At 38.8% G+C, this 21907-nt stretch overlaps 1 protein-coding gene and 1 non-coding gene across 2 annotated transcripts in view; one reads left to right on the forward strand and one right to left on the reverse strand.

The window, feature by feature from the left end:
* Window positions 1-3472: 3472 nt before the first annotated feature.
* Window positions 3473-21907, reverse strand: part of LOC114249828 (facilitated trehalose transporter Tret1) — a 28738-nt gene continuing 10303 nt past the window's right edge. The window contains exons 2-4 of the mRNA XM_028183533.2: window positions 10843-11011; window positions 8986-9173; window positions 3473-6824 (exon numbers count right to left, since the gene is read on the reverse strand). Of these exons, the coding sequence (XP_028039334.2) occupies window positions 5763-6824; window positions 8986-9173; window positions 10843-11011 (1419 nt within the window). The 3' untranslated portion in view covers window positions 3473-5762. The remainder of the gene's footprint in view (window positions 6825-8985; window positions 9174-10842; window positions 11012-21907) is intronic.
* TRNAG-UCC (transfer RNA glycine (anticodon UCC)) lies at window positions 10111-10182 on the forward strand. Its single transcript has one exon. It is a non-coding gene; the product is annotated as a tRNA-Gly (tRNA).

The raw sequence follows: 21907 nt of genomic DNA on the forward strand, positions 1-21907 counted from the left end.
ATGATACACACATCCGTACGGTCGGTACACCCATCGGTGCAGCACAGAACGCGTTCATTTGTTTCCATAGCGCGTCGGTTGACCGACGGCACGCATGCGGACGCGCTAGACCGACCGTCCTCGTACGCAATGCGTAGCAATATGCGCGTGCGTACGGTCAGTCCAGCACTGTAATGATTTATGAATTTTCATATAAACGACAAGCGCGACTGACGTACGCACAGGCGGTCGGTGGAGCACTGTAACCGGCCTTAGTGCGAGTTATTTAACGTTCTCGATAGCGTAAAAGTGAATTCAATTTTTTTTTGTTTACTTACGTTTCCCGCTAGGGGCGCTTTTCTAACTGCAAACATATTTGAGCTAATAGTAGGAGATCTGGCACTAATTTTTGGGTAGGTATTTGAGGCAAGCTGAAAACTTGTCACATACCTCTCCTATTATATTCCAACACGGAATTGCAGACCTGGCTGGTGAGTAGTGGGGCTAAATCAACCCCTACATTTTGAAAAATATTATTTTTTTTCCCCTAAAATATATTTGAGGCAATACGCAATTTATATGTAATACTTAATAAATACAAAAAAAATAAGCCAGACAATTTTGTTTGTTGAAAAAGAACCTACCTAAAAATTGGTACCAGCTCTCGGACTATAACTTTTACGCTATCGAGAACTTTAAAAAACTGACACTAAGCATACTGAACGCTCTAGAGCTGTCAGCATTAGAATTTACGTTCAAAATTCACGTGGTTTGTCTACAAGATGTAGCTAGACGATTTAGAGAAGAAATAAAATATAATTTAAATTTCAAAACTCCTCTCACGACAATATCTAGGTACTATACGGATAAAGAGGCACACTTCACTACCACAAATTCATCTAAAGCTAAGCTTAATATAAAGTCTGATTTACTCAAGAAGAGCATCGTGGAGTACGCTACAGATAAATACTGTGGCGGGTAGCCATCATACAACGCGTTTGACAGATGCCTGATTCTCGCTTGTGACATTTTCAAGATAAGCTTGCATATATCCAAGTTCCGAACAAGCAATATCACTCGCTTGGTGGAAGATCTTCTATGACGGATTCTTGAGCGCGTCACAAGGGCCCTCCTGCCCGGTCACCGTCCTCGTCGATACGACGAGCGAATTAACCCACAGACACAGCCCACTGAGTTTCTCGCCGGATCTTCTCAGTAGGTCGCGTTTCCGATCCGGTGGTAGATTCTGCGAAGCACTGCTCTTACTAGGGTCAGTGTTAGCATCACTCCGGTTTGAGCCCCGTGAGCTCACCTACTAGCTAAAGTTACGCTGAAATAGCCTCTCAAGGCTATCAGCTTAGGTAGAAAAACTGGGCCCTGAAGTGAAATTAGACTCAAAATCGTGGTAAGAACCCGTTAAACAATAGTGTGGGTAGTTGATAATATCAGTAGCACTCACAAGCTCTTCTCATGTAAACGGCGTTAACATTACCACGCTCAAACAAATTTACTACGTAAAGGCAGTTATTATTGAGTTAATTGACACAGAATAATATGAACAAAACCTACATTTCATATCAATTATAAATCAATGGATGAAAGATTATTTGGTTTAAGGGACATTTCGCTAAATCATTTATCATTGGAATTAAATGTGCGTTTTATTTGGTATTAGCTTTTTTTTTTGGAACGAAGTTCCTTATGGGACGATGCGGAGTGGTACCCTAACCGGGAAAAAACGTCCGTAACGTAAGATTTTTATTAGTAATGCACACGGTGTACGACTTAACTTTGTAATAACGTACAAAAAATAATATATTTTTTTATCATTCATTGACCACGATCTCAGAGCGTTCGTTTGCGCAATACACTAACTCTTATGCAAGCAACCGTGAATGAAGTGTACCACAATAAGTTCGCACGTTACCGAATGACCGTGGGTTGTTGCGAAACCTCTAGTTTTATTTTCTTTATACCTCGAATATAACTTAAAATTAATATTTTTATAATAAGGAACTTCGTTTCTATCCGGTGTCCCACGACACCACACATCTTTTTTTTATCCTACCTATGCTGATAGCCTTGAAAGGCTATTTCAGTTTTGCCTTGACGTGTAGGTGAGCTCAAAGGACTCAAACCGGGAGTGTTGCTAAAATTGGCCCTAGCAAGAGCAGTGCTTCGCCGGATCGCAAACGCGACCCACTGAGAAGACCCGGCCCACTGTTATTAGCATCAACAGTTCGATGTTTTTAATTGAACTTCAATTAAGTTTACCTCATTCAAATAACTGAAGAAGTTTTTTTTTTGTTATATTAATTCTTTCCAAATTTTAAACTTTAAATGGCTCTTCTGTAAAGTTGCAAAAATGTTGCTTAAACCAAATATCCTTTTTCACCCCTCGATATGTTTATCGTTAACTTATTCATAGAAATTGCATAGTGTTTATATATATACCAATTACATAGATAATATAAAGCGCTTTGCAACCATACTCAAAGCCGAAAACAGTTAATGGAATTATCAATCTAATTATCATTTCATGGGTTGTAGTTTTCGAGAACCCGCAATGTATCTCAAACGAATACCAAGCGACGAATCAAGATTAAGTAGCAGCCTCCGAAGCGATTAGTGATTTGCCGCGAAAATAAAAAAGTGAGCTAGTATATTTTAATACACGCTATACTCAGTAAACTAGTATTTTTATTATACAGCGGAAGTTAGATATAGGAAAGGAAGCTTAGCTATGCTGTGCTTTTTATTTTTATTGCTTAGATGGTGGACGAGCTCACAGCCCACCTGATGTTAAGTGGTTACTGAAGCCCATAGACATCTACAACCTACAACCTACAAAAATTTGCGAGTCTCATTACAATGAATCATTTAGGAGCCGATTCAAAATGAGCACGCCTCTAAATCCAATTAAAATCCAGAGAAACGAAGAACACAAACTGTTTTTTTTTTAATATAATTACCGAAGCGAGCGTATAAAATGGAAATCATTTCCCGCGCAGCTGGAATAGCCCCTTACGGTACTAGCGAAGGAAAAAAACTAAGCCATCAAAAGCCTTACTACATTTTTTGTTTAGAACATTACACTAATTTTTTTTTTTATATTTATAAAAAATCTAGAAAAATTTAAAAATTCACAACCTATTATTTTGTCTATTAATTTAATAAGAGTCCAATTCGAACGAATGCTTTTTTTCGTAGGCCTATCGGCAAAGGAATCTATACTAAATGCCGCAATATTCAATGCCTATTAATACAATAAATATTTAGATACCTATACCAACTATTTTCTATTCACACAATAAAATTTTCTTTGAACATGAAGGATGGTTTTGTATAATATATATTTTGGTCTTTCGCCCTTATGGCACGTTCAAAACAATCATAGGACAAAATTGACTATCTTTATCCTAATCCAAAGTTATTTCAATGAGAAATTTCATTTTTTTTCGAAACTCTAACCTTAATACTATTTTAATTATATTTTTGACAATTTTAAAATCCTTAAACGCCAAAAGCCAACAAAGCCAGGGAAGGAAAATATAATTAAAACAATTCAATTACAATATCTAATGTCACTTAAACATTATTAATTATTGTCATATTTTTAACTCTACCAATAGTCTTGAGGCTACTCAAAAAGTTATCTTTACAAAATGCTCTGGTACAGAGAAGACGTATCCGTTTGGTCACACAATGAGATTTGCCTGAGGAATTTTTTCACGAATAATAGAACATTCTCGAAGTGATCGGCAATACGTTGACTTAATATCATCAAACAAGTGCCGATCATTTGGATTCACGTATACTTTTAACATATTGCTTGAGGCCTCATTATTTAGAGACTTCAGACTTTTCGATGCAAGAATGGACTTCTTCAGCTTCCGTATGAGACATGTCGTCTTATCGCATTAAAAGTGTACAATTTCCAAAAATATTCGAAATTGAGTTAATATGCGGAATCATTTGGTATCACCAGTATTTTTCTCGTAAATACTCTCAAAAGAGCGTAGTTTAGTTTCATTTTTTATTTATTTAACTATATTTTGACTATTATTAAAACAAAATTAATACATAATTTTATCTTACTTTAAAATACAGATAATGTAACTGGTAAAAAATAAATGTTGCAAAGATGATTAATATTAAAAATGTCACATGTTAAACTTTTAAAACACTCTCCTGTAAAATTAGTAAGTTTTGAGATTTTACAGTTTTAATGCGAGAAGACGATGTGTGCTTAGTTGGAGCCTATGGAATTGGAACAGCGTCCCTATGTTTGTTGCTAGGGGCGCTTTTCCAAGTCCATACAAATTTGAAATAACTTTTACGCGATTGAGAATTTAAAAAGCTCGCACTAAGCACACTGATAGGTCTTACAAAGGACCATTTTTTTATATACCCATAGGAACGTGGACAACCTGAACAATTTGTAGGCAGCGGCTTGGCTCTGCCCCTGGCATTGCTGAAGTCCTTGGGCGACGGTAACCACTCACCATCAGGTGGGCCGTATCTCGTCTGCCAACAAGGGCAATAAAAAAAACATCTTTTGTAGGAGCGATCGAATAAGAGAAACATAATTCCTTATGCTCATAGCTGCCTCATTAATACTAAACATTCAATAGTACTGAGCAACAATTTACGGTCATCACTAAAACGAAGCATTTCTTTCTCTATCTAATAATAATTAGCTAATACACTCTAAAAATCTATTATAATTTATTAAACTAAATTAATTATCTTAATTTGAAAATTTAAAAACAGTATATAGTGATTTTCGCTTAAAGTATTATTATTGTCTTATTATTGTCGTTCATTAATTAGGAAAGCTCATACTTAATATTTATAATTACATCGAAGGAGAATAATGAATAAAATTTTGGAAAATACATTTTTTGAACTAATTCACTAGATTTAGTACAGGAAGAGGTAAAAAGTGGACCGCTGTATTTATCTATATATATTTATAATGTGATTGCCTGCTAAAATATGGAAAAATGATTTTATTTAAAAAAACATATACTATTTTATATACCTAATTCACATCTAAAATTACATATTTTCATGACAATATCGATGAAATAAAATTTTATGATATGAACTTTGATATGCGGGTAAGGTATGATTTATCTAACGTTTTAACTTATACCTAAATAAATATTTAAAATTAAAAAGTCGTAATAATCAGGAGAACGATACACTAAAACTAAAAGTAAATTCAATTAGAAACAGGTCGCTAATTCTTCATCTACGCCGTTGGTAATATCATTGTCAATAATTACAAAATTACATATACAACGTACATTACATAAAACAATCTGCTTATAACGTAAATTTAACTTTCAAAGAATTAAGTACCAACTTTTAAGGACATTGCAATTATTTTTCATTAGAACTATTAGCATAAACAGTAAAACCAAAACAAGAAATAATTTCATTAAAATCTGTACCACTATATAAGTTCAATTACCTATATAAATATCAATGTCTTCATTACTTATATCTATACATATATATTTCCACAAAACATGTGGCTCGAAATAAATATTTTCATTGGATAATAAAGCACAGCCAAAATTTGCGGTGGATTGGAACAAGGGTATGTCTACCGATTATCGTGTGATCGTGTTTCCTTAAAGATAAAATAGACCCTGCTTTCTTAAACCTTCAAAAAAACAATCTTCGTTATCTAAATCTAATCATATTCTTGTTAATTTTCCAATCAAAACTCCGTCTATTAAACCATCAAGAAAACACGACCGATCACCCCCACTCTACCTTTTAGGGGACAAACTTTGTACATAATTCGGGTCCATTTCATCGAGATCCTTCCCTTTAGTCTCCGGCACGCAACAGACCACAAAACACAATCCCCCCACACTAATTGATGCGTATAACCAGAACGCCCCATGGAGTCCTAGCGCCTGTTGGAAATCCACAAAGGTCTTGACTCCTACGAACGCGCACAGATAGCTAAAAGCTGTTGCCATTGCGCTTCCAAACGCCCGGTATTCGAGGGGAAATAATTCCCCGATTAATAACCATGATATAGGACTCATTCCTAGTGAGAAGGCAATTGTGAATACCAGAACGCATAAAAGCGGGATCCAATCGTTTTGACCATCGGTCTGATGGAACATAACGCTTTGTATTCTCTGGTTACGGTGGACCTCTTCATAGTAAGCGTAACTCCCGAAGCCGGCTAATGCCATTGACATCATCACAGAACTGAGTATTAACAGTGGCAGCCTACCCACAGTATCGATGAGCAACCCAGAGAGACAAGAGGCCAGTAATTGGACAAAGGACACAGCAATGGCCGCTCCGTGTGGGTTCATACCTCCAAATGTCTTCCTGAAAATCGGTACGGCGTAGAACGAAAATGCGTGGGCTCCAGACAGTCTTTGGAACATCATCAGACCGCAGGTCACAATGATGGGCCCAAGCAACCGATTCATGGTCCTAGCGTCAAGAGAACTAAACAATTGACCATTGGATATTTGGTGGCGTTGACTGAAATTCTTGCTAGCTAACACATTAGTTCGAATCGTGGCCAGTTCCTGTGCAACATCTGAATCAGGACCTCGTAGCCATAGAAGACTTTTGTAAGCTTCTTCGTCTTTACCGATCAGAACAAGATAGCTAGGGGTCTCCGGGATATATAGAACTGTACAGAAGAGTAGTAGCGGAGCAGCAGAAATGCACAGAGCTAATTGTTGCCAATCCAAATACGCTCCTATAGTGAAGCTAAAGAGTACTCCAAGATGGCCGACGATCTTCAAAACCGCGCTCAGACATCCTCTTATGTCAGGCACTGAGATTTCACTGATGTACACCTGTAATTAACGCAATACATAAATTTTAACAAAGAAGAAAACCAATTTGCACAAAATTAGTATAACTATCATCTATTTTTTTTTCCTAATTATGCTGATAGCTTTGAGAGACTATTTCAGCTTCGCCCTAACATGTAGGTGAGCTCACGGGGTTCAAGCCGGAGTGTTGCTAACACTGGCAAGAGCAGTATTTCGCAGAATCTACCATCGGATCGGAAACGCGACCCACTGAGAAGGTCCCGCGAGAAACTCAGTGAGCAAATCATCTATGCAGTCGTAGCTATTAAATATGCATACAAAGACTGGTGCGATGTTGATAAAGAAAAATGTGACCATATGAAAAGCACCAGTGTGGTTAGTGCGAGTTTTTTAATATTATTGGTAGCTTAAAAGCTAACTCAAATATATATGGAGTTAGAACGTTTGCCTACGTTTGAACCACACAACATCTCCGCTCCATAAAAACCATCATTATTTAAGTCTGTAATATTTTATTGTACAAATATTTTTTATTTTATTTAATTATTTATTTATGTACACACAAAAAAGAAGACATAGTACAGAGTAATAGGAAAATTATGTACAAAAGCACTGCTTATTTCTTTAAGAAATCTCTTCCAGCAGACTTGCGAGAGGATTATGAGATTAATAATTAAAAGTGATGAGTGTGTGTAGAACAGCTAAAATAACAAATACAACATGAGAATTATAGTAATGCATATACACATAGCAAATATTGTTAAACTTGAATTATTAATATCCATTGCACTATACAGTTTATCAATTTTTTATTATTATATGTATAGTTATGGCGTAATTGCTAAGTACGCTTATTGAAATGTGAAAGTTGGGAAAGTATTTCCCTGTCAAAACTGAATGGTCACCGTACAGATCGCTTCGGAAACATGCGGGCTCCGAAATTAGTTTTCAAAATTATTTGCCAAGGCAATTTCCCTTCTTCCGCCGAACAATAAGAAACAATTTCCGTTGTAGCGACTTCAGCGAAAATCCTGTCATATCAGCTAAGCTAACTTCGTATCTTGTTACAGAATTTAAGGTTTTGATTCGCTTGATTAATTTCTCGTAGAAAATTAGGGTAAGCCTGCTTAAGTTTAAATGAATGATTATCCTCGTGTATTATCTCGTCAGTGAATTGTTAAGTTGGATAAATTGGGACATCAGTGAGAGAATCGTGTGACAAAACTTCTGATGGGCTTTAGCGGCACTTTGTGGCAAGCCTACACGGATTGGTATCACCATCCTGCCTATATATGTCGCGAGACACTTAAGGCCTTCACTTTAAAATAAATATTAAAGATATGAGAAGAAGAAGTCGTCGTGGCCTAAAAGATCAGACGTCCAGTGCATTCGTATTTAGCACAATACACCGCGGTGTTCAAATCCCGCAGGAAAGTACCAATTTTTCACGTTCACTATGGACTTCCACGGTGAAGGAATAGCATCGCGTAGTAAAAATCAAAACCCGCAAAATTATAATTGCGCATTACTGTTGGTAGGACGTCTTGTGAGTCCGCACGGGCAGGTACCAACATGCTGCCTATTTCTGCCGTGAAGCAGTAATGCGTTTCGGTTTGAAGTGGGGGCAGCCGTTGTAACCATACTGATACCTTAGAACTCATATCTCAAGGTAGGTGGCGACGTTTATGTTGTAAATGTCTATGGGCACCGGTAGCTACTTAACACCAGGTGGGCCGTGAGCTCGTCCATCCACCTAAGCAATAAATAAAGAAAATAAGGAGAGTAACTATACTTTTTTTTGTTTGTAAAATATAGCTTGCTCTTGTAAAATATAGCTTACTATTAAAATCATTTTTTTTTATTCCTACCTTAGAGCTAGCCTTGAGAGGCTATTTCAGCGTAACCTTAACTAGTAGGTGAGCTCACGGGGCTCAAACCGGAGTGTTGCTAACACTGACCCTAACAAGAGCAGTGCTTCGCAGAATCTACCACCGGATTGGAAACGCGAACCACTGAGAAGATCCGGCGAGAAACTCAGTGGGCTGTGTCTATGGGTTAATTCGCTCGTCGAGCCCTTCGTCACAAGCGACGGATTCGACGAGGACGGTGACTGGAACTATCCTTAATGAGTTTAGATACCTGATTAAGACCAGACCAGGACGAATAATACTAGCGCACGTACCTGTGATAGCATGGTTAGTATGGAGCAGCAAAACCCTCCGAGGAAGGCAGTAATGCACATCATCCTGACTGACGTGGCCAGTACTGTCAGCAGCCAGGATAGACTGCATGGGGCTGCTGCTAAGGAGAGGACGCGGCGTCTCCCGTGCCTCATAGCTGCGCCACCGGCCATTCCACCGAAGAGCGCACCTTTAACCAGAGTAGATTTCATCCATACTAACCTGGAGCCACTGCGTTCATCCACAATGCGCAGAGATCTTTTTTGCCATGTACTATCCGGCTTTGGCATGAGCTCCCCTCCACGGTGTTTCCCGAGCGCTATGACATGTTCTTCTTCAAACGACGCTTGTGGAGAATACTTAACGGTACGGTACGGCATGGCTCTACCCCTGGCATTGCTGATGTCCATGGGCGACGGTAACCACTCAACATCAGGTGGGCCGTATGCTCGAGTGCCTGCCTACAAGGGCAATAAAAAAAGCGAGAAAATTGTTAAAGCCATTTTTGTTATAATATGTTTACTTATATTGCTCCTCCTGCTCTCTCCGTTTGAGCCTTCTACAATTGTGTATGTAAAAAAGTTTATCTAAGATTCCAAAGAAATTTATTTCAATCATATCGAGACGTGAAAAGCTCTTTGTTTTAAGCGACGTTTTTGCATCTTTACAGGAGGGCTATTTAAAGTTTAAAATTTGGAAAAAATATCTTTTTTTTTATTGCCTAGATGTGTGGACGAGCTCACAGCCCACCTGGTGTTAAGTTGTTACTGGAGCCCATAGACATCTACGACGTAAATGCGCCACACACCTTGAGATATAAGTTCTAAGGTCTCAGTATAGTTACATCATAACAAAAAAACTTTTTCAGCTATTTCAATGAGGTAAACTTAAGTGATGTTCAATTAAAATCATTGAACTGTTGATGCTAATACCAAATAAAACGCACCTTTAATTATAATGATAAATGTCGCGTGTTAAGCAAAATATCACTTAAACCAAATAGCCTCTCACTTTTCGATTATGACAATACATTTTTAATTGTAAGCATTTGTGTAAATGTCGACTTTAATTTTAAATGATTTGTCGATTGTTTGATTCGGTTCACTTGGACTGTGGCTCTTGTAACAGCGTTGGTGGTGTAATGGTCAGCATAGTTGCCTTCCAAGCAGTTGATCCGGGTTCGATTCCCGGCCAACGCATTTTTTTTTTTTTTTTTTTTCACGCTTTTCACATTTGCAATTCCATAGCTTACTATGCACCGCTTATTATGTGATTTAGGAACTATTCCTAACTTTAACGGTGTAGTGGTAAGTGACATGGTCACTACACAAGGGGGTCGCGGATTCGAATCCCGCCAAGGGAAAATATTTGTATGATAAATATAAATATCTTTTCCAGGGTTATGGATGTATATTAAGTATATGTATGTGTATAATAAAAATCTTACATTTATTTCCGTTATCTGGTACCTGTAACACAAGTTCTTTACGAACTTAGCACGGGACCAGTTAATGATTGTTAGTAAATATTTATTTATCTACTAGCTGACCCGGTAGATTTCGTAGTGCCTCAATCGATAAATAAAATACTTAAACTTTTGTATAAAATAAACTTAAAACAAACAAAAGGAATCTGTCCGACGGGGGACACATCAAAGAGAAAACAAAATTGTTATTTTTATTTAATTCCGAGCATTTTCATATTTATCTACCTTTTAAGCCTTCTCTGGACTAACACAAATAATTCAAAACCAAATTTAACCAAATCGGTCCAGCCGTTCTCGAGTTTTAGCGACACTAACGAACAGCAATTCATTTTTATATATAGAGATTTGTTTATTTATTTATTTATTTACTTACCAAGAAAGGACAGTGATGCTAGCCAGCTCGCCTGCTGGTCGGTCAACTGGAAATCCCTTCTGGTGGCATTGGCTCCAGGTCCTTGAAGAGATGCGATGGCCGGAGAACTGTAGCCCTTACCGAGACCAGCTGAGAATGGCGCCAGAGACACAGCCAGGGCTGCCAAGACCTGAAAACAGATAAAGAGGTGCTTGCCTTCATGATTATCATTTTAACATTTTTAACTCGAAGGAAACTGGTTTTTAAAAAACTATCTCTATATATAAAAATGAATTGATGTTCGTTGGTCTCGCTAAAACTCGAGAACGGCTGGACCGATTGGTCTAATTTTGGTCTTGAAGTATTCGTGGAAGTCCAGGGAAGGTTTCAAAGGTTTAAAAGGTAGATAAATATGAAAATGCTCGGAATTAAATAAAAATAACAATTTTGTTTTTCCTTTGATGTGTCCCCCGTCGGATGGATTCCTTTTGTTTTTTTTGAGTTTATTTTATACAAAAGTTAGGTCTTTTATTTATCGATTGAGGCACTACGTACTCTGCCGGGTCAGCTAGTATTACATAAAACTATAACCGTCAGTGAGCATCCGAACAGAGCAGTTTCAGAAAGCGGAGACAAATTCTGCTCCAGTGGTGGGTGGCGCGGTGGTAAAATGAGTCTACCATATCACGACAATTGGAATGGAGCCTCACATATTGTATGGAATCAAAGAGAATCGCAAGAAAATATTTTGCTACTCATGTTTTATTTACTTACAAGGATTTAAGAGTTAATAGGAAACACATCATCGAGATGAGAAGATTCTTTTCCAGGGCTCAAACTATTCTCATACCGATCTTCTTAAAAATCAATTCATTGGTCCTGGCACGATATCGCGACAGACAGACACAGTTACTTTAAAATTATTAATATTACTTGTATTAAGTGTTAGAAATCCCAAATATATTAAAATTTACAATACGATAAATATTGTGATATCCTATTCAATTATGCTTCAAATTAATTCCTGTATAGATAGACACTCGTTCGACACTCTGTAGTAGTCGTGGCCTAAAAGATAAGACGTCCGGTGCATTCGTGTTGAGCGATGCAACGGTGTTCGAATCCCGCCGGCGGGTACCAATTTTTGTAATGAAATACGTACTCAACAAATGTTCACGATTGACTTCCACGGTGAAGGAATAACATCGTGTAATAAAAATCAAACCCGCAAAATTATAATTTGCGTAATCACTGGTGGTAGGACCTCTTGGGAGTCCGCACGGGTAGGTACCACCACCCCGCCTATTTCCGCTGTGAAGCAGTAATGCGTTTCGGTTCGAAGGGTGGGGTAGCCGTTGTAACTATACTGAGACCTTAGAACTTATATCTCGAGGTTAGTGGCGCATTTCCGTTGTAGATTTCTATGGGCTCCAGTAACCAATTAACACCAGGCGGGCTGTGAGCTCGTCCATCCATCTAACCAATAAAAAAAAAAACACTAATAACAGAAGTTGCCAAGTAGTATCGCCAACAAACAAACAGAAAATAATTTTAGAAATCGTTGGCTTATTATCTGGTTTTCTTGAGTTACCCTCTTTTTTTATTACTTTTCATAATTGTACAGACATACCGGATTCTACTATTTTTTTTCTTTATTTAGGACATATTAATGTAGGCGAAAAACTATCTACCGGTCCGCGCGTAGTTGGAATGTCCGCTAAAGCTGCCCATGATTAGGTAGGGAATAGAAAAGAAGATCTATGAAAAGAAATGACGACATAACGAAGCTTAACACAAACAAATTAGATTAGATGATGATCCTCCCAAAATTGCTTTTTTATCCGACTTTCTAATGAATTTCTCTTCCACGGTGTTTCCCGAGCGCTATGACATATTTTCCCCTAAACGAGGTTCGCGGAAACTTGGCTTTACCCCAGGGATTACTAACGTCCAGGAGTTACGCTAACCACATATTACCAGAAGCGCCGTATGCAAAAATCGTGATAGAGATAGTAAATAAATTAATACAAAATAAAAAATATAAGATTTTTATTTCTTATTAAAAAATACCTAGTCAGGTCATAAATTCTGTCACATGTTTAATGTAAAATAATTGAAACAAGTTTATTCATTATGTCACCATTCATATACCAAAATGAACTTAACAAAACATAGATTCTTATGACACTAAAGTTTATTCAAAATGACTCCGTGACTTTGAATACAGGCCTTCAATCTGCGCGGCCAGTCGTCTATCGCAGCACGAACGAGGTCCATGTCAATATCGGCGGCTGCCTTAATCAAGGATGTCTTGAGTGACTCCAAATTGGGATGAGGCTTTGAGCACGCCTTTTCCTCCAAGTGTTGCCATATCTTGTAATCTAACGGATTCAAATCTGGACTGGAGGAGGGCCAGTCTTCATGCCGGATGAAGTCGATTTCACGCGCCGCCAGCCAGTCTTGTGTGCTCTTCGCTCTATGAGCTGGCGCCGAATCTTGTTGGAATACCCAGTGCCTGTTATTGAACATGGTATGAGAAATAGGTTCCACAAGGTTCATCAGGACTGTATTTTGATACACAACTGCATTCGTTTTTACACCTTTCTCACAAAAATGTACCTCTGTTAAGCCCCAATAAGAAACTCCCAACCATACCATGAGCGAGGATGGAAAATGACCTCGTTGGACACGCGGAATACGGTTGCTCGCTTCTTCACTACTGTGTGCGTACACCTTATCATTTTGTTTGTTGTAGCTCTCTTCTACGGTAAAAATTTTTTCATCCGAAAAAAGAATTTCCCGATATTTTTTTCCCGCGTACCGCTTCAACAAAGCGCGGCATCTCTTCAGTCTCAGGTCCATTAGACGAGCATTCAAACGATGTCTTGTTTTTCTTCGATATGCCCGAAGCCCTAAGTCTTCATTTAACACCCTTTTCACCGTGGTTCTGCTTAACCCCATCTGAAGGGCGAACAGTTTCTGCTTACGTTTGGGATTTCTTTGAATTCGCGCCTTCACAGCTTTTATCACTGCTGGAGTCCTAACAGACCGAGAGCGACCACTTCTTGACCTGTCATCTACACTAGAGTCTTCATTGTATCGTTTGATGGTACAATAAACGAATCTTTTGGTTATATTCAAAATTTTCAGTATGTTAAAAATTTGAATTGGCGCGTAACCGCAACGATGCAACGCAATAACTGCAACACGGTCTTCTTTAAGCGTCCACTCCATATTTAAAAATGAGTAAAATTCTAAAAGTATACATTTTTATTTTCATGAACAATTCGAAATTCGAATTCAATAAACTTTTTTGTGGCCAGCATTCTAAAAGAAAAGTTTTTACTGTGTGACAATACTTATGACCTGACTAGGTATATTTTTATTCCTTCTAACTACTGGTGGTAAGATCTCTTGTGAGACCGCACGGGTAGGTACCACCACCCCGCCTATTTCTGCCATGAAGCAGTAATGCGTTTCGGTTTGAAGGGTGGGGCAGCCGTTGTAACTATACTGAGACCTTAGAACTTATATCTCATGGTGGGTGACGCATTTACATTGTAGATGTATATGGGCTCCAGTAACCACTTAACATCAGGTGGGATGTGAGCTCGTCCACCCATCTAAGCAATAAAAAAAAACTAAACGGATTATGTACCGATTTTAAACTATTTATGTAGTTTATTAAAAATCCTCTGTAAATATGTCATGACATAATAAAATTACGAATTAATCGCGAAAATCCAATTACGCTTTTAATGTTATGATTTTGTAAAGGAATTCGGAATTTATTTTCGTTTGAGGTCATTTAGAGTCGCACACACACAGACACACACACTGTTCTCACGAAGCATCTTTAATGTCTAAGAAATGGGATAAACCAGATATCGTATCTCCTCGGCTTTGCAATCCTATCCTGGATGTCGCTTCGCAGATGTCTACAAAGATGAGACAAACGTTGTCACGCCTCATCGCGTTCCGTACGTGACGGCGAATACGTTTACGTGAAATGAAATCTCAAAGGTAAAATTTGGTAAACACTTTCACGTCGAATATACATTTTCGATACTTTGAAAGTTTATTGACATATCGGATAGGCTCGGCTGTTCGGTAAAAGTTTGATATTCGGAATCCAATCGACTTGTCTTTTAAGAATCACTAGACGATGACCGATTTCTTGATAACGCCATCTTGTTGTGTCTTTAAAGCGGTTAGTTGCAAAAATAGTATTCTTATTCGCCAATAGATGTCGGGAAGAGTTGATTATTGAAAACACGAATAAAACAACATTTAGGTACTGAAAATAAATCGTAGCTAGATCGATTTATCGCCCCCGAAATCCCCTGTATACTAAATTTGATGAAAATCGTTGAAGCCGTTTCCGAGATTCAGATTATATACATTATATTAATATACAAGAATTGCTCTTTTAAAGGTATGAGATAAGATAAGATAAGATTTCTGGAATTGGGTAATCGATTTGAAAATTAGCTTTGACCGCTAAGCGAAGTTATAGCTCATAAGGACGTAAAGAAGGTCTTTTAACACGAGACATAGTTCACGTCCCGCCTGCTGTGAAGTGGTTACTGCAGCCTAGAAACACTACAATATGATTAATGTCACTCATCTTTGGACGAAGCATCCATATCAGTCTTGTATAATAGATGGAAGATCAGCGCCGCAGTATCGATTGTTCGTTACTTTTATTGCTTAACCACTTAACACCCGGTGGGCTGTGAGCTCGTTTACGCCTCAAAGCAATAAAAAAAAATTAACTAGTCGGCGCCCTTTTTTTTTTTTGTTTAGATGGGTGGACGAGCTCACAGCCCACCTGGTGTTAAGTGGTTACTGGAGCCCATAGACATCTACAACGTAAATGCGCCACCCACCTTGAGACATGAGTTCTAAGGTCTCAAGTATAGTTACAACGGCTGCCCCGCCCTTCAAACCGAAACGCATTACTGCTTCACGGTAGAAATAGGCTTGTGAGGTTGTGTAGATCTTGTGAGGTTTAATACCTATCGGGTTATAGGCAAATCAAAGATCGCGGCCCGGGCTTGAATAGTAAGTCTATACTTATACTTATACTTATAATGTAATATTATAAAGAGGAAAGATTTGTTTGTTTGTTTGTTTGTTTCGAATAGGCTCCGAAACTACTGGACCGATTTGAAAAATTCTTTTTCCATTAGAAGCCGACATTGGCCCTGATGAACATAGGCTACTTTTAAAAATAAAAAAAATATTTTATTTTTTTGGTTTCATGTGTGTTTTAATGTTTCCGAAGCGAAGCGAGGGCGGGTCGCTAGTAATATTATAAAAGCGAAAGTTTTTGAGGTCGGTTGGAAGTTTGTTAGTCTTTTACACAAAAAATACTATACGAATCTGTATGATGTTCGAACATAGATTATTTATAATCTAGATTATACCACAGATTGGTTTTCATTAAGGTAATTAACTTGAATCGATTACTTTTGCTATAATCTGTCCGACGGTGGTTTCTTGTCCGTGATTCTACGTACCAATGGATTTACTAATCGACTAGTTGGTGTATCAACTGTGCAGCAACTTCACAGAAGGAGATTGCCACAAGCAACTTTGATTTCGGGAGGACGCATTGCTCCAAAATTTTTGAGTAAAAAATTTAACTCGATTCAATCTCAGGTCGCATCAAGTATTAGATGAGTATTTAGAATGTTGTATATTCGACAAAAAATAAGCTCTTAATTTTCTCATAAAAGCTCTGAAACAGAAACGAGGTTACGGCGCAAGGGTTAACTTTCAGGGCTCGCCGGCCAATAAGCTTCACTCGTTAGCTCGCCCTAATGAGATCTCGAACAGTGCCATGGATTAACGAAACATATTTGTGGATGTGTCGAGATAGGCAACGGTTCTGTTTTAATGCCTATGGGTACACCTGGTTAAGTTAAGGAGATATTTTTACTGTTGGTAGGTCCTCTTGTGAGTCCGCATGGGTAGGTACCAGTACCCTGCCTATTTCTGCTGTGAAGTAGTAATGCGTGTCGGTTTGAAGGGTGGGGCAGCCGTTGTAACTATACGGAGACTTTAGAACTCATATCTCTAGATGGGTGGCGGTATTTACGTTGTAGATGTCTATGGGCTCCGGTAACCACTTAAGACCAGGTGGCCTGTGAGCACGCCCACTCATGTATGCAATAAATAAAAAACTGAACAGATCTTTGGTCAGTGCTCAGTGCTTTATTCAATTTTTTTTTTATTGCCCTCGTAGGCAGACGAGTGTACGGCCCACCTGATGGTGAGTGGTTACCGTCGCCCATGGACTTCAGCAATGCCAGGGGCAGAGCCAAGCCGCTGCCTACCGCTAAACACCGCTACCGCCTCATACTCACTTTATATAGTTTGATAAATGTTACGTGCTACCCGTATTGGTAGAGAGGCAAGCCCTTTACCTAGTATTTCTTGCCGATTCTACTGTGAGAAAACTGCATTCCGAATCGTTAAAAAAGTTTTTACGATATTAAAGTGCTTTTAACAAACACTCAGGATTAAAACACTGATTTTTTTACGTTTTTATTCATTAAGCCAGATATATAACTAAGGCGTTATACAAAAACTTAATTATGAGTTCAAATTAAAAGACAGGGAGTATTGTCATGTATTTGAGTTTCCGAGCTCACGTTTTGCTGCGGGTCACAGCGTTCAATAAGCGTTGTCACTCGATATTTTTAAATCCATTGCATTCATTTAAGAAAGTTTTTCAAAAAATCGTTATGCCACATCCAAAACTTTGATGATCCAAGTGCAATGACGTAAGCTTACACGAGGAAGACACATTCCAGCGTATTATGTTTTTATTAGCACACAAGAAATGTTGTATTACTTTTTGTAATGTCCCGTAGTCTGGTACTTGGACATTTGGTTTAGCTTCATACCTCGTTACATTAACGTTAACATGTTCTCATGTTACAGATATAAACGCAACTCTGGTGCTAGCTCTCTTGTATAAGAAATTTTTAATACTATATACAGATTTTTTGGTCTACCTCTTAGATGGGTAGACGAGCTCACAGCCCACCTGGTGTTAACTGGTTTATCTACAACGTAATGCGCCACCCACCTTGAGATATAAGTTCTAAGATCTCAATATAGTTACAACGGCTGCCCCGCCCTTCAAACCAAAATGCTTTATTGCTTCACGGCAGTAATAGGCAGGGCGGTGGTAACTACCCGCGGGGACTCACAAGAGGTCCTACCACCAGTCTGTCTGTAGATATTTTGGCTTCGTCGTGACTGGTATGCGAACTCACGGAGCTTAGCCTGAAAGACTTTGCTAGCATCTGCCCTAGCAAGAGCAATACTTCGCAGAATCTACAACCGGACCGAAATCGCGACCCATTTAGAAGATCCGGCGAGAAACTCAGTGGGCTTATGTTGCAAGTCCAACCATTTGTCACTTTTGACGAGAGCGGTGATCGGTCCTTGGAATAGCTAAAACCATTTTTTTTTCTACTTAAGCTGATGGTCTAGAGAGACCATATCAGCGTGACTTTATCTAGTAGGTGAGCTCAAGGGGCTCAAACCTGACGATGTTGATAACACGAACCCTAGCAAGAGCCGTGCTTCGCAGAATCTACCACTGGATCGGAAACGCGACCCACTGATAAGGTCCGGCGAGAAACTAAGTGGGCTAAAACCTAAAAGGACCGAGAGTAGAGAGCGAGGATCCGAATAGCCATTAAAATTTAGAGCTCACATCTCAAAGGGTTAAAATATAAACTGTGAATTCAAACGTTTTGAAAATCCCTCCTGAGTTGATCACGTCAAGCTCGACCACAGTTCGGTTAATTCATAGCTTCCTTACGGCCCACCAAGTGTTATCTGCTCACCGGACTGAATGTCTTCTTCATCCACGTTGAAACATGATATTGTTACGCCGAAAGAGTATCGAAGGATCTAGGAACATCTAGAACGCTCGCGAAGTCAGATAGCCGAAACACACATCGAAGGTACTCGACTTGTGAGGAACGTTCTCGACGATTTAAGGGATGTCGTATCGACTATAAAAGCGTTGCAGGAATGGCACGCAGCTAGTTCGTAATCGGAACTACTCGAAGGGAAACAGCGAACGGATCACCTGAAGCGAAGCGGAAGAAGTGAATTGAGTATTTTAAAGTGTTTTAATTATTCTAAGTGCAAATACAGTTTTAAGTTTACACTTTGGTAGAATTTTATTCATCCTTAACCCCAGCGCGTAACAACATCATACTCAATTGTGTAGTAACGGCTTTGCCACTCATCAAACCAGGACATTCGACCACTTCGCGGGAGAAATAGGCGGACTAGTGGTTTGTGCGGACTCACACTGGGTCCTACAATCAGTAAAAAGACACAGGGGGTAGATTCCAATAACATAACACAGCGAAACCCCCGACTCCTCTCGTGAAACGATGCAGAATATACGCAATGATTAATAAAGTCCCGTCAATGGCAGATTATTAATGAAGTCGAATACGAACCGTGGTCAAATTTGAGGTGAATCAAACACGGAAGGATTTTCAAAACGTTTGGAACTTGAGGGTATTTTTGATACTTTAATAAAAGACGGGGTAGACTTGAAGTCGTATATAAGTCGTTGTATTGCCGGTGGGATTCGAACACCGATGCATCGCTACATACAAATGCACCGGGAGTTTTATCCTTTAGGCCACGACGACTTCATGAGTTCCGGTTACCATTTTTTTTTCTTTTCTTAAATGGGTGGATGAGCTCACGGCCCACCTGGTGTTAAGTGGTTACTGGAGCCCATAGACATCTACAACGTAAATGCGCCACCCACCTTGAGACATAAGTTTTAAGGCCTCAGTATAGTTACAACGGCTGCCCCATCCTTCAAATCGAAACGCATTACTGCTTCACGGCAGAAATAGGCGGGGTGGTAGTACTTACCCGCGCGGACTCACAAGAGGTCCTACCACCAGTAAAAAACCAAGGGTGAGATAGTTGGCATAGCTTAAATTGAAACTGAAACCTCACGCCTTAAGGTTGAGCATTCGTGTTCTGAGCTCGTTCTCCAGTCAACAGAATAAAAAACAGTTATTAAGGCCAATATTCACGGTACAGTTGTTTAGCATAACGCTAAAATATATTACATTATGTTTCTAGAGAGTGGCGTAGCATGGCTTCAGTTAGTGAATGCTGTTCAATCTTTCGCAATTTATAAGTAACGCGGTACCTTAAAAAGTAAAAAGAAATACTTTGATATGTTATGTTAATATTAATTTAGTGATCGGAATTTGTCAGGATATTACTGTTACGCGCTGGGGTTCGGGATAAATAAATGTTCTATCAAAGTACAACTAAAAACTGTATTCAACACTTAGAACACTTAAAACACTTCACAAACACTTTAAAATTCTCAATTCACTTCTTCCGCTTCGCTTCAGGCGATCCGTTCGCTGTTTCGCTTCGAGTAGTTCCGATTACTGACTGCGTGCCATCTCTGCAACGCTTTTATAGTCGAGACGAAATCCCTAGAATCGTCGAGAATATTCCACAAAAGTATAGTACTGTGTGTTTCCGCTATCTGACAATAGATGGCGTTGTGCTTCTCGAGCGTTCTAGATGCTACTAGATCCTTCGATATTCGTTCGACTATTCGGCGATAGATGACGTTACTCTTACCGGCGTAACATTACCAAAGTAGGTATGGGAAGGTTCTTGAAAGTTTAGACGGATTGAAATTATGCGCTCTCGTCATTTTCTATTTTAATTGGCTCATTGGAGATCAAGGTCGATGACAATGTTATCGGCTATTGATGCCGGAGCATGTGACTGGTTCGCGGCAGAAACGTACAGACGGCATCGAATATTTGGGCCGGTATTTCTAGACATATTATTGTACCAGCGACCCGCCCTCGCTTCTCTTCGGAAGCTGTAATTTATTATTGATTTCTCCACTATTTAATGGATGTTTTATACATATAGACCTTCCTCTTCAATCACTCTATCTATTGAAAAAACCGCATCAAAACCTGTTGCGTAATTTTAAAGATTTAAGCATACATAGGGATATAGGGACAGAGAAAGCGACTTTGTTTTATACTATGTAGTGATTATCAATTAACACGGTGCTATTTCGTCATTGTGGAAGTCGGACGTGATCATACTAGTACTATCATACCGGCCGTCTTACCTATTAGATTATTCGTCTTTCGATATATTAATATGCTTTGATTTTAGTATTTTTTTAGATCTTTATTGCCACGTACCATCCGGCTTTGGAATGAGCTCCCCTCCACGGTGTTTCCCGAGCGCTATGACATATCTTTCTTCAAATGAGGCTAGTGGAGAGTAGTACTTAATGGTAGTCAGCGACTTGGCTCTGCCCCTAGCATTGCTGAAGTCCATGGGCGACGGTAACCACTCACCATCAGGTGGGCCGTATGCCCGACTGCCAACAAAGGCAATAAAGAAAAAATAGTTTGATTCTAGTTAGCCTGCCTATTTCCAAGGCATAGCAGTACTGCGTGCAAGTTTCAAAGCTATATGTATTTACTATACTGATACCTTAGAACTCATATCTCAGGGTGGGTGGCGACATTTACGTTATATATGTCTATGGGCTCCAGTAACTATTTAACACCAGGTGGGCTGTAAACTCTGGGTGGACGAGCTGAAAGCAATTAAAATGAAATAAAAAGTTAAACATTGTGCATATCTTCTCTTCTATATACCTAGTCAGGTCATAAGTATTGTCACACAGTAAAAACTTTTCTTTTAGAATGCTGGCCACAAAAAAGTTTATTGAATTCGAATTTCGAATTGTTCATGTAAATAAAATTAGTATACATTTAGAATTTTACTCATTTTTAAATATGGAGTGGACGTTTAAAGAAGACCGTGTTGCAGTTATTGCGTTGCATCGTTGCGGTTACGCGCCAATTCAAATTTTTAACATACTGAAAATTTTGAATATAACCAAAAGATTCGTTTATCGTACCATCAAACGATACAATGAAGACTCTAGTGTAGATGACAGGTCAAGAAGTGGTCGCCCTCGGTCTGTTAGGACTCCAGCAGTGATAAAAGCTGTGAAGGCGCGAAT

The sequence above is a fragment of the Bombyx mandarina genome, chromosome 28, assembly GCF_030267445.1.
Source record: "Bombyx mandarina strain Sakado chromosome 28, ASM3026744v2".
NCBI lineage: Eukaryota > Metazoa > Arthropoda > Insecta > Lepidoptera > Bombycidae > Bombyx > Bombyx mandarina.